Here is a 14,148-nt window from a genome sequence, read left to right on the forward strand (position 1 = left end):
CTATCACTAAAAAAAGAATATCAAGATATAAAGAAAAAAGCAGCGGCTTGGGAACTCGGTGGTGCCAGAGTAATCTGGTAAGATTACATTCATTTACACAAATATTTATATATGTTTATCTTCGATACTAGCAGGATCTAGAACAGGGGTCTCAAACATGTGGCCCGCGGGCCAAATGTGGCCCGCAGGACACTAGTTTGAGGCCCCCGCCTTGATATGAAAGTTTAATGTTAGTTAATTGCCCGCGCAAGTTTGATATGGATGTTGTATGGTATCATGTACCCAGAAATTTTTTTTACGTTTGGTTAATGTCAGAGGTCAGAGCTTTTCTTGTAGAAAATCGAAACCAAAGCAAAGTTTATTAATTTTTCTGTTTTTAATAAATGCATTTGTTTTTTTTTTTTGGAAAACCTGATGCGACCCAGTCTCGCCCAGGCCCAAGCTCCAGTGGCCCCCAAGTAAATTGAGTTTGAGACCCCTGATCTAGAAGGTACTAGCAAGACTATTCCATCGGCCACGTCCCCCCCCTCTGAACTACTTTGATATCCCCAAATTCCCTCCAATTTGACAGCCAAACAAATCATGGGAGATTCGTACAATGCTCTCTGGATGTGAATGCCTTGCTCACCGGTGTCGCTGATCTCTATAGCTCCCATGTGCATGGTCGGCTGCACATCGGCGATGAGTTTTGCTAATCACAGTCCCATAATCCTTGTGGGATTACACATTAAGATTGGTAGGCGTGCAGGAGAACACATGCCCATATTTAATCACTAAGCAGGTATAAATATTTACATGCAAATGTACACCATTTTCACATGATGTAGTGTCTGTTGTGATTATCAATGCATTCTAATGTAATACAAGGTTTGATTTGTTGCTATAAATTCATTCATTCCTTTTCTGCATTTTATCCTGTTCAGGGTCGCAGGTTAGCTAATAAAACGGCAAATAATAAAAACTTCAGAAACCACATATAGTTGGTGGGTAGACAAATTATTTTTCAGATTAAAATTAACAAAGCATTATTAGAGCCCTGTAGACATGACAAAACACGACTATAGTCACATTTATACTTTTTTTATTTACAACATATTGCGCAACTGCAGGGTCTTGAGACACATGCTAACTCGCAAACTAGAGAGCTAGCGACCTAAACGGTAGCCTTCAAGTTATTTCCTTTAAACTTAAATAGCCAAAAACTTACCACTTCCACATGGATAGGGAGGATAACTATGAACAGTTATTTAACCTTTAACATGAACATTAATCAAACGTAATAATTTTTTCTGGGTACATGATACCATACAGCATCCATATCAAACTTGCGCGGGCCGCACTAACATTAAACTTTCATATCAAGGCGGGGGCCTCAAACTAGTGGGCCGCGTGTTTGAGACCCCTGCTTTAAGTCAATGCTAAGCTTGATGAAGGTGAAAAAAAAAGAATAAATCTCTGGTGTTCCTAATTACCACTAGGCGGAGTCCATGTACCACCAGCAGTACTCGTACCACAGTTTGAAAATAAAATACAGCTAGCCCTTTCTCAAATATGTCCCATATAAAATCTAAAGTGAGAGCTTATTCAACCCTTCATCTCACCTCATTTTAACTGACCTTAATCTTCTCTCACCATTGAAATCAATTCACTCTCTCCCTCTCTGTTCCCACATCATATCTTCTTATTCTTCGCTTAAATTAAATATAAAATGGAAATACAAATACGTAATAGAAAAAAAAATGCAAGCCATGCAGTGAGAGCACTATGTATTATTAAAGTCAACTGGCATGAGTAGTAATGACGCTGCAACAAGTTCAGTGTGAGTGAAGCACTCTTCAATTGAGTGCTCTGGTCTGAGAGATTTAATAGGAGATCTTTGGAGCCCTCCAACTCCAGTAGAGAGACACAAGTGTACTTAATTGTTCAATCACTTTTGAACAGCTCTCCGGATGGTGCTGAACATTTAAATGATATAAAAACCTAACTGTGATAACAGATCAAATCTAAAACGACCAAAGCAACTAGCCTGGTGATTACAGGCACAGGATTTTTTTTTATACAACAATCTCGTAATATTTTGATTGCAGTAATACAATGGAGTTAGTGCACCACTACAAACTACAACCACAAGAGCAAACATAATGTATGTTAAATCAATACCTTTCTGACAGTATCAAGAAAAAGCGGCCATGAATATGAATTAGTGTAAATTGGCATTGCGCCATATGGAATGCGGGCTACAGTGAGCATTATTTATACTCTCAGCGGACACTTCAATAGGTACGCCTGTACAGTCTGCAATTTTTGTCTACTGGAGCTATTTGTGATGTATTTATATGACTTTTAAATTTTAAATGTATTTTATTACAACAGCAGATCTCCATTCAAACAGTGTAGTCGTTGTCTTTATGCTATTTTGCTGTAATTTGTCAGCTTAATGTAACTCAATGAAAATAAAAACTAATCTAGTTTAACCATGACACCAATGAGGACAAATGGTATAAAAAAAATGGATGGATGAATGTACATTTGGTATATATGACCCCAAAAAATGGGCCTTTATGCTTCACTGAATTTTTGCCAGGCGGTGAAATGTCGCCGTTTGTTCTGTGGGCCTTGAATGCACCACAGCTATATGAAGCACTGTCACAGCTTTAAAAAAATGTGATCATCAATCATCTTACTTTATCATTTATTAGTAGTTAGTGCCTATATATTTTATATAATACTCTATTTTATTATGCAACTAGGCGGCAAGGCGGCCTAGTGGTTAGTGCGCAGACCTCACAGCTAAGAGACCAGGGTTCAATTCCACCCTCAGCCATCTCTGTGTGGAGTTTGCATGTTCTCCCCATGTATGCACAAAAACATGCTAGGTTAATTGGCGACTCCAAATTGTCCATAGGTATGAATGTGAGTGTGAATGGTTGTTTGTCTATATGTGCCCTGTGATTGGCTGGCGACCAGTCCAGGATGTACCCCGCCTCTCGCCCGAAGACAGCTTGGATAGGCTCCAGCACCCCCCTGCGACCCTCGTGAGGAAAAAGCGCTAGAAAATGAATGAATGAATTATGCAACTGTGCATTTTTTATATTATTCATTCTGCCATACTACACAGAACCACTAGAACACTTTCACAGCATATAGGGGGGCTGCTATGATGTGTTGTGATTTATTATGCAGCAGCAATAGTAGCCCCAATCCATTTATTTGCCATTTTAGCTCAGTTTTCAGCATCTCTCAGCATCCACATTTTATGTAATATTATGGTGTTCGTAGTTTTCAGCACTGCAACACATGTATCTTGCATTTTGGTTCTTTCATGTAGCTAAAAGGGAGTCAGTGTCACGTTGCAGGCCCATGCAACATGCAAAGGCAGCGGTGTGCACCCTGCATCATCTTGAAAGGTGTAACTGTATATCCAGGTCAAATGCAGCCCACTCCCTTATGAGTGGTTACCGCTCAAACAGCATATGCATGGCGTTTGACAGAAGTATGGATATGTACTTACGCTATCACTTGGCTTATTCCCAGGCTGCTCTTCTTCCTCCACAGCCACGACCGGATCCACCACCAGCTTTTCGAAACACGCCGAGCCCAACGAGGAGCTCTTGTGCTGGGAAGCGATCAGCTGCGAGACGTGGAGCTTGGGGCTTCCGTGGCCCGTCAGCTCAGGCTTGCTCCCCGTGGTCCCAGATGCCGAGCCGAAATGCTGCCCCTCCGCACCGCTGCTGGTCCCCGCCACAGCGTCGCCGCGTCCTCCTCCACACTTGTCCCCGGTCCCAAAAGACACAGGAGAGGAGCAGCGTAGATTGGGCTGGGAGGATGAGAACACTCGATCCAAGTGTTTCTTTTTCCTCTTAAACATCCACAATCCGGATTCCTTCTTCGTGCCCTCCGCTCCTCCGCTACCGCGACGCTCCGAGCCCAGTTTGGGACTGAGCCACGGCTTGGTTTTCTCCTGGAAAGTCTTCCACATTCTCCGCTGGTAGGACTCTTGTCCCCTGGAGGTGCTGCCTTCATCCTTGGCAGAAATTGGATCCATGGTGCCTGAGCAGCATCCAACCAGCCTGAAGTAACAGTGTGTGTGCGCGTGCGTGCGTGCGTGGACTTCAATGCTGATCCGGTTAAGACCAACACACGAGGAAGATGATGACGATGATGATCATGATAGTTGGCGTGTACATTGCATACTGTATACGATATAGGCACCGCTCTCTTTATATGCACCACATTATGCAACCTGTAATAAACGTACTGCATTGTAACAGCAAACCTTATGTAAAAGTTACGTTAGAAAACTTGTTTTGTACATCAAGGTACTCAAGAATGAAAGTGGGTTCAAAACTAGACATACATATTTAGACTACACATTTTAAATAAAGCCTGGGGCCCTGCCAACTCCCCATCAGTCAGCTCCATATTCTCTTTATGAGTGTAATGTTAGCATTGTGGCAAATATAGCCATGGTGTTGCTAACATTTGTGTCATCCTATCCCAGTGGTCTCAAACTCCACGTTTGTGGCCCACAGGACACTAGTTTGAGGCCCCCGACTTGATATGAAAGTTTAATGTTAGTGCGGCCCGTGCAAGTTTGATATGGATGCTGTATGGTATCATGTACCCAGAAAAAATTATTACGTTTGATTAATGTTCATGTTAAAGGTTAAATAACTGTTAATAGTTATCCTCCCTATCCGTGTGGAAGTGGTAAGTTTTTGGCTATTTAAGTTTAAAGGAAATAACTTGAAGGCTACCGTTTTGGTCGCTAGCTCTCTAGTTTGCGAGTTAGCATGTGTCTCAGGACCCTGCAGTTGTAAATAAAAAAAAGTATAAATGTGACTATAGCTGTGTTTTGTCATGTCTACAGGGCTCTAATAATGCTTTGTTAATTTTAATCTGAAAAAAATAATTTGTCTACCCACCAACTATATGTGGTTTCTTAAGTTTTTATTATTTGCCGTTTTATTATTATTATATTTATTTATTACTGATTGATTGATTTTCTTTATTCTTGATTTGTTTATTTATTTTTCATCTTATTTTGTGCAGAAAAATAAAAATTAAGATATTGAGAACAGTGGAATGTTTTATCAGAGCTTTTATTGTAGAAAATCAGAACCAAAGCACTGAAAAAGTTCGTATATGTGTATTTATTTTTATTTTTTTGAAAACCTGATGCCGATCACTGCCAATCACAGGGCACATATAAACATTGTATACCCACACTCACCAGGAAGTGATCAGATTTTACAACAAAGTATCAAGTATTGGTACATCACTCTTGGCTGTGTTTTTTTGTTCAGCTTCTATTTAATTTTGCACCCTGTTGTGCATCTTCAGCTGTGCCTCTTAGCCTACATTGTTTATTTTGGTACTTGTGCTGTTTAGCTGTGTTTAAGAGTGCAACAGTGGCTCAACATACCCAGGCTCTGTGCTCATGATGCAGCTCAACATGACCTAAGCTCCCCAATAAGAGAGTTCCTCGAGTATGCTCAGGAAGCACTCTAAAGCCATGCAAGCAGTTAAACCTGCACTTTATGACCCAAAGCGGCATTTCTATTATGACTATACATTTACCCAGGGCCACATTAAAGCAATTCTGAGGTGGTGTGTCAGGCTCAGGATACCCTTTAAATACCCTTTTAAACTGCTGACCCAGTGGGGACTCACACCGGCCATCTTGTCTTGATGGTCACAGTCATCTGTTAAGTCATCTGGTTAAATTTAAAAAGAACACTGCACTGGACTCTGACATCTTTGCACGCATAAAGAGTTTCATTTACAAAATACACCAGGATATTTCACTAATGTAAGCAGTCTGTCAAGAGCAGGGGTTCTTAACCTTTTGGACAACGAGGCACAATTTTTTTCAGTGCGGAGTTCTCTTCAAATGTATTCTCTTCTCACATCGACACAGCAGTTCTGCGCTGTTCTATGTCTGGATATGATCCTCTCTTCAAATAGGTCAAGTTTTAGTGAAAGCTCTCACCCACACCCACACAGTGCACAGGGGCAGCGCTTTCTCTTTTTAGACGCTGCACTGCAGTGTGTCTGATAGTGCCAGCCTGCTGGTTCATAGCTCCTAATTAACACTTTCCCCGCATAGATACATTCAGTGGATGTTATTAAAGAACGAACATTTCTTTCAACTCAGCACACATGTCCGTGCACAGGTCGTAGCTGAAAAAATTCTCTGCAAACTGACTTAATAAATCTTACACCTCGAGAAAAGCCAGACTCAAGGACCCGTTTGCAGTTGGCATCTCCATTTTCCTTATGTAATGCTCATAGCAACCTGACCTTGTCATCACTGAGGGATGATGGAAGTTGAAGTCTATTGAACATATAACAGATACCTAGATACTTAGATGTTGCTGATTGAAGTAATGACTGGGGAGCCATGGCATTACGTCACATTACGATTTGAACATTGACTTTTCTATTGGAGAAGGCTAACTGATGAACCTGCGGTGTCCAGGTTCTTCCTTTCTAATGTCCCTGCTTCCCCTGATAGCCGATCATTGTGTGAATGATCACACAATACTGTACACACACACACACACACAGTCTCTCACACACAAAGTGTTCCTCTATTGAGTGTAACTACATTTAATTAAACTCCACCATGCGGACAACAGAACACACACGGTAGTTAAATGCAAGGTCAGCCTTGTTTAAATGAAACCTTCACTGTGGCAATTTGAGTGAATACTATGAATAGTTACACTTTGGGATGGTTCCATCAGGGTTTTCGATACAGGATTCCGATACCGATCCGATTCCAGAACTGAAATCAGCCGATACAGATCACATGGATTAATTATACATTTGTATTATTGTTATTGGCCAGGGGTGCTGCATAGAAGGGGAAAGTTAGAACAATTCCAAGGTCCCTTGACTGTCAGGGGGCCCAAAAATTATGTAATTACTAAGAAAATTAGTAAAGGGGGCGGCAGCAACGTAATTTTTTTCATGAGCCCAGAATTTTTTGATTTTATATACACTGATACTGATTGGTCGCCAATCTATTGGAGCATCCCGAGGTCCACTGTTATGATAAATAAATGCTATATACTATATCTTTGCATTTTGTACAAAAATATTTCAAAAAAGTGACAGTTTCGCCAAAAACAACTCAAAGTTGTTCCGTCTGAGCTTTCGCATTGCATGGCGGAAACCCTGTCTCCATGTGTCCATGTGAGCTTTATTACTCATGCATTACTTCCTGTTGACACTCGATAGTTGTAGTACCACAACAGCACTTATCCCCCTGATAAAAGAACATTGTGTCCCACAAAAGTGAGTTCTAGAAATTCAACTTGGTTTGACTGTATTGTCTACAGTCACGCATGTATCTTGCCTTATGATCTGGGCCTGCATGAGTGCTGTTGGCACTGGGGAACTACGGCTCATTGAGGGAAAAGATGAATTCAAACATATACTGTGACATTTTGAAGCAGAGCATGACCCTTTTCCCTTGAGAACATCATGTATGACACATAGATACACTTCAAGTTGATATGATTGTGGTTGATAGAATGATGCAGTGGTTGGGGCAAAGTCTCTCTGACTCAACATTCATATTTTAATATAAGAAATAAGAAAATCCACCAATGATGTGTTATGTGTACTCAGAGAACTAATACAGAGCTACAGGAGCACCAGGAAAGAAGACTTCATAAAAGAGCAGTCAGCTCTAGGTTATTCTTGTGCAATATAGCAGCAAATGCAACTATGTCTCACAAAGCACAGTAAATAGCCAATTAACACGATTAAAGGCTGTCATCATTTGAAAAATAACGCAAGTCCCTCAGTGCTCATTAGTTCTGCTTGTGTTGAAGCAACAAGCTCAGTCAAAAGTGAATACTCTGCTTCATCAGCTCAAATTGACATCACACGCTCATTACTGGTTCAAATGACATTCTTCAGATGTGAATAGACTGCCTTTAATTATACAGTGTATGACACTAATAGTAGACATGATCACATCTATTTTCATTACTATGGAAGCACCTATAGTACCTGAGTGTCTTCATCTCCTCATTGTGAATCCGCTAATGAAATATATCCATATATCTAGCTCCTCCTGCAAGAAAAATACCAGTATTATTAGTGATGAATCGTGATGAGTTTGTTTTCACAAGTTGTACTTGATTAATGCTGCTCTAGTGAAGACATTGCATGGGCAGCATCTTGTCTGGTTGCTCTTGCAGTGTGTGTCATGATGTCTGACACCTCACCGACACACACACACCCCGAGTGAAATGAGCTTGATGTTGACCGGCACATGCTCATTACATCAGGACTGTGTACATTAGATGTACTGAGAGCAGCTAGTGAACTCATCCCTATTTACAGAGGTTGGAATTGTGTGGATGATGTGGCCCGCAGGACACTAGTTTGAGGCCCCCACCTTGATATGTAAGTTTAATGTTAGTGCGGCCCGCGCAAGTTTGATATGGATGCTGTATGGTATCATGTACCCAGAAAAAATTATTACGTTTGATTAATGTTCATGTTAAAGGTTAAATAACTGTTAATAGGTACTAAACTCCCTATCCGTGTGGAAGTGGTAAGTTTTTGGCTATTTAAGTTTAAAGGAAATAACTTGAAGGCTACCGTTTAGGTCGCTAGCTCTCTAGTTTGCGAGTTAGCATGTGTCTCAAGACCCTGCAGTTGCGCAATATGTTGTAAATAAAAAAGTATAAATGTGACTATAGTCGTGTTTTGTCACGTCTACAGGGCTCTAATAATGCTTTGTTAATTTTAATCTGAAAAAAATAATTTGTCTACCCACCAACTATATGTGGTTTCTTAAGTTTTTATTATTTGCCGTTTTATTATTATTATTATATTTATTTATTTATTACTGATTGATTGATTTTCTTTATTCTTGATTTGTTTATTTATTTTTCATCTTATTTTGTGCAGAAAAATAAAAATTAAGATATTTGAGAACAGTGGAATGTTTTATCAGAGCTTTTCTTGTAGAAAATCAAAACCAAAGCAAAGTTTATTCATTTTTCTGTTTTTAATAAATGCGTTTTTTTTTTTTTGGAAAACCTGATGCGGCCCAGTCTCGCCCAGACCCTAGCTCCAGTGGCCCCCAAGTAAATTGAGTTTGAGACCCCTGCTCTAGGCCTCCTACCTGGCAGCTCTAAACCCAGCAACCATCTACCAATATACAGTCTCGCCTCTACCATATAATGTCCCTCTGATGTACTAATTCCTGATCCTATCCATCCTGGTCACTCCCAATGAGAGCCTCAGCATCCTCATCTCTGCTACTTCCAGTTCGGCTTACTGTCTTCTCCTTAGTGGTACTGTCTCTAGACCAAACAAAATCGCTGGTTCATCATCCCTCTGTCCGTGCATTCTGTATACCACATTGAGTGGTAAGTCAATTCGCATCACAACACAAAGGTGTGAACCACGACCAATGGCCACAAATCCGAATATTTTGTTGCATTTACTCATCCCGTCAGCATAGTAGGGTTATGATGTATGTTATTTTACCTACAACCCATCGTGAAAAGGAAACCACAATTTACAAATTTTCTCAGTCATCGTGCATTACTATTTATACTTAAGTCATGTGATACACTTGGAACATCCTTGCACATTCATGAATACCATAATGATACGTTTTTATGAAAATGACGGTGTAGCTGTACAACGGCCTGTATCTAAAAACTCTCAAGCTTTCCTCAACATTTGCAGACAAAAGAAAAGCAGAATTCCCAAAGGGATCATGAAGAATTCCCAGCCTCTTTAGACTGTTTTTTGTCAGATTTATTCATAATCATGGTGCAGCATCTCCTTTCTGAATGAGGCATGGAAATAAGGCATTTCTTCATTAACTCGCTGGCTGGACAAATTTATGATTTTTTTTTTTTTTGGAAGGTGATATGTAATTTACATCACCTACCGTATTAAATACATTAATTGTATCAAGCGCAGTAGCAGCAAATGAGATGTGAAATGAAATCACGTGGGGATGTAAAGGTCCGCTCGTAAACAACTTTTATTGCTGCTTTGCACTTGTTCTTTTTCCATCTTCATTTTTAGGTTGTTTTGCATTGTTTCTTCACAAGGTGACACTAACAGCTGTATAATGTATGTCACGCAGGTTCTCCGTCACATTAGATAATGGAGGAACTAGAAATAACGAGAAAACACCTGAACAACACATGGTTGCATTGATTCTTGTTTCCTTCTCCTGTATGCGTGTGTAGGCTGGTAAATCATGGTGATGGAAGCATCAGGGCTTTGGAGGGAGCCAGGCACTCCAGCATGGGCCATAAAGATGATTGAAAAAGAGAGAGAAAGCAGATTCCTGCTATTAGTCAACGCTTCGATTGACCTGGGGAGTGGTGCTTGAAGAGCTCGCCTCAGCAGAAAAAGGAGACGGGTTAAAGGTCAGGTGCAGCTGACACCATTCAACAGTGGAGTTTGTTACAGAACGTATGCAAAGATGCTATACTCTGCGATAAACGAGGGAAAACTGCATTACAAGAAGCAGTTTTTTTTTATGAGAATACATACTAACCTTATTAACCTATTATGTGATTATTAATGTGATTATTGGTTATTTTATTTGGGGAAGCTGAGCTTACACTACAGTGGTAGTAACTGTAATGTATCCAATTAAACACAGCACAGTTAGACATACACATTAGCAATATCTGATGTTTGATTGGACGCCACTGTCAGGAGTGATCAATAGATCATCACACTGAATTCCCACACAGACTGTGAATTATGGCATTGTCCAAGAAAGGATAACATTTCAATATGTCAGCGCTGACCTTAACTGGAATATCTGAGTTTGACGGCTGACCTTTCCCTCCGTTATTTTGCATGGTGTCCATCAAACTATTAAAAATCTAAATTGTAGTTTCTAAGGAGCGTACGGACAAGAACCACCAGGTTCAGGAACAGCTTTTTCCCAACAGCTGTCTCCTTGTTGAACTCTGCCCCCCATTGCCCACCCTTCCACTACTTACATCCCCACCCTGATCTATGCCCCCCCCCCCCATCACTTCATTGCACTATTGTACATATTGCACTATTGTACATATTACTGTAATATCTTGTTGCATTCATAGATCATACCGTTTATAATTTATATAATCTGCAACTCTAGTCACTTCATTGCAATACTGTACATATTACTGTTATTATATATTGTCACACCCATACTGTTTATAATCTGTATAATCTACAATAGCCATATTATAGTCATTTATATCCCTGTATATATCCTCACTGTATTATAGTCATAGCCTGTTATAGTTTTTTACATAGATCTGTCCATTTTTTTTCTACATTTACTTACTACTAAGGTGCTTATAAAATTGCACTTCTGGTTGGATGCTAACTGCATTTTGTTGCCCTGTACCAGTGACATGAGCAATAACAATAAAGTTGAATCTAATCTAATCTAATCTAATCTAAATGACATCCACTATAAGAGCTGTAACAACAATAGCATGATGGAGTCTATCCCAGCTGTCTTCGGGCCATTACACTTAAATACATGCAATATGTGTTTCCAGTGTATGGCAGTCATCATTCTTATTACTCATTTCTTCGTATTGACTCGTACAAAAAGGCATATGCGTGTGTGTAGCAGTGTTCATCACACTTTTTGTAGTTGTGACTCAGCTGACGAAAATGTGTATCCGATAGCAAAGGAGTCAAGGATGCTGCAGCAAAGAACAAGGTAGAATCTAAATTAGCTGTCAACTGTATGCTCAAAAAGCCATGTTAGAGGCTGGCACCACCGCAGTCTGGCAGGTTGGATAAACAAATGTCCTCAGTGGGAAGAGAAACCTTCATTAGGAAAAGCAGCTGGTTCAACACACGGGGCCTCCAAAGGCGGGTGACAAGTGACGGTGACGACCTGTCAACAACCATATCCAGAAACAACAGGAAAGAAACACAGTATTAACTCAGCACTGCATCTCAACACTCCGACCATATTTTCCTATGAGATTCGGCGTCCGAGCTCATGCTTTCCCTCACTTCCTGTCAGCTCCTCTGCAGTTTGTTTGCAAGTGCAGACTGCGAATGAGGAGACAAAAGCCTCCCTCTATCACTAAATGAGAGCACATGAGTTACTGCACCTCCTCTGAGCCCATCGTGACATAGAGCATCCATCCATCACTCTACTTAAATGTACGTTGAATAGGGTTGGTATAAGCAGGGCTAGAAGGGAGATGCATAATTGATGATGGCTGTAAATAGTAAAAAGTAAGGTGGGGAGGAAACGTCTGGAAGTAGATTGACATTTAGGATGTCATCGTTTGTATTCAACTGTTTACTTATACACCATACTGCTCTCAGTCAATCAATGCACACAGTACTTTTTAAAGTATGTGTCACTGTTAAAATTAGGGGCGCTCCGAATGATCGACCACAACACAAGGTATTTGTCCTGGTGTGTTGGTGCCAGAATTAAAAAGTATAAGGTACAAATACACATATAAATAAATATAAAAAATGACAGTGTATCAGTGCAAAATAAGAGCAGAAATGATCTACCTCTTTCTATAACACACACATATACATCAATAAATCTAACCACTTTGAAATACTCCTGTAAATGAATGATTAGTACAGTAAACCTCGGATATATTGGACTCGGATATATCGGAAATTCGCTCACAACGGACAGATAAAAAAGAACCAATTTTTCTGTAATGCATTTCCAATAAAATTCATTGCATATATCGGATTTTTTATAACGGATTTCGCCTATTTCGGACAAAATCTCCAGTCCCGTTCCAATGCATTTCCATTAAATTTCCCTCGCATATATCAGATGGCCGCATCGTGGCGCTCCGATTCGCCGAATGGTGACAGGCCGCTATACGACGTCATTTGCAGCGTTTGCAGCGTTGCCTGCGCGTCCAGGTACATTGGAAACATAGTCAAAGAAGTGCCTTTTTATAACGGATAAAATCCGATTTACGCATATACCGGATATAAATCCGATATATGCGTAAAACGGACATTTTCCGGTATACGCATATAACGGATTTCGCTTATATCGGACAAAACCAGTGGGAACAATTGAATCCGATATATCCGAGGTTTACTGTATTTCACATTCACAGTTTACAGGTAATCTAAAAAGGTGATATCATAATTGTATTCAATATGGCAATAAAGATAACCACACATAATTCCTCAGTAGTTGTGTACATAACCTACCTGAGTACCCGTATGTTAGTCAAAGTAGCTACGTAGCGTCCATTAAGACATTTAGGTTGATGTGTTACGTCCAGTTAGCAGTTGCTATCAAACATCATTGATATAAAGGATTTTAAAATTATTGTACAATAATTGTACAACAAATTATAGAACCGGAAGTGTATAAAACACCAATTCGATAGTGGCGTTCATGACACAGAGCAAAGCCATCATATTTCTACATAACTAGCCGCTGTGTACAAGTGAAAGGATAACTTTTGTTAGAGATAAAGGCATCTTACCGCTGAGTTAGTTTCTTCGTAACCAGAGTAATGAAGATGAAAGCATACCCATGTGTCGCTTTTAAGGTTTGAAGCTACACGCGGTTTGAAGTTCAAACGCAGCGGGGAGCAAGAGCGAATCAGGAGGAAATGTTAATGTCAGCTGACTGGTGTCATATGACATTTACAGACCCAAACTACCATGGCCATCTAACGGAAGCTCGCCATCGACGTAATGGGCACTCCGATCTACAATATAAATCAGTGGCGCAAATATTTTATTTACAGGATGAATATTTATTTTATATAAAAAAAGTAGGAAAATAGCAATGGCCCGTACGGGGATCGAACCCGCGACCTTGGCGTTATTAGCACCACGCTCTAACCAACTGAGCTAACCGGCCATGTGGAGCAATACGAAGAATTTTAAATATATATGTGTAAATGTTGAATGTATATCCTTCGCCATTGATAGCTGACAATAAACATAACTAATTTGTATGAATGTGTCACGTGGATAGTGGTCTGCAATGGCAGAGCAAGAAGCATGCTACAAGTAGCATGGTACCCAATCAAGACAGACACTACCAGGAAAAAATCGGCCTATATTGACGTTCTGACCAAATAAGATGACTGGTCTGATGCCTGTAGCACATACACACGTGCA

The 14,148-nt window shown here is 40.1% G+C and overlaps 1 protein-coding gene and 1 non-coding gene across 10 annotated transcripts in view; both read right to left on the minus strand.

The window, feature by feature from the left end:
• Positions 1–13,566, minus strand: part of LOC131127638 (multiple C2 and transmembrane domain-containing protein 1-like) — a 100,923-nt gene extending 87,357 nt beyond the window's left edge. For 8 of the 9 annotated variants that reach the window (XR_009129539.1, XR_009129537.1, XR_009129538.1 and 5 more), the window contains exon 1: positions 3,512–4,111. Coding sequence is in view for 4 of the 9 variants with exons in the window: in XM_058069713.1 (XP_057925696.1) it covers positions 3,512–4,045 (534 nt within the window). In the remaining 5 variants the exon portion in view is untranslated. Of the gene's footprint in view, positions 1–3,511; positions 4,112–13,502 lie in introns of those variants that run through there. The other variant, XR_009129541.1, reaches the window with a different exon arrangement.
• A 245-nt stretch (positions 13,567–13,811) lies between these two features.
• On the minus strand, positions 13,812–13,885 carry trnai-aau (transfer RNA isoleucine (anticodon AAU)). The gene has a single exon. It is a non-coding gene; the product is annotated as a tRNA-Ile (tRNA).
• Between the last annotated feature and the right edge of the window lie 263 nt (positions 13,886–14,148).

Source organism: Doryrhamphus excisus, chromosome 4, assembly GCF_030265055.1.
Source record: "Doryrhamphus excisus isolate RoL2022-K1 chromosome 4, RoL_Dexc_1.0, whole genome shotgun sequence".
In the NCBI taxonomy this organism is placed as follows: Eukaryota; Metazoa; Chordata; class Actinopteri; order Syngnathiformes; family Syngnathidae; genus Doryrhamphus; species Doryrhamphus excisus.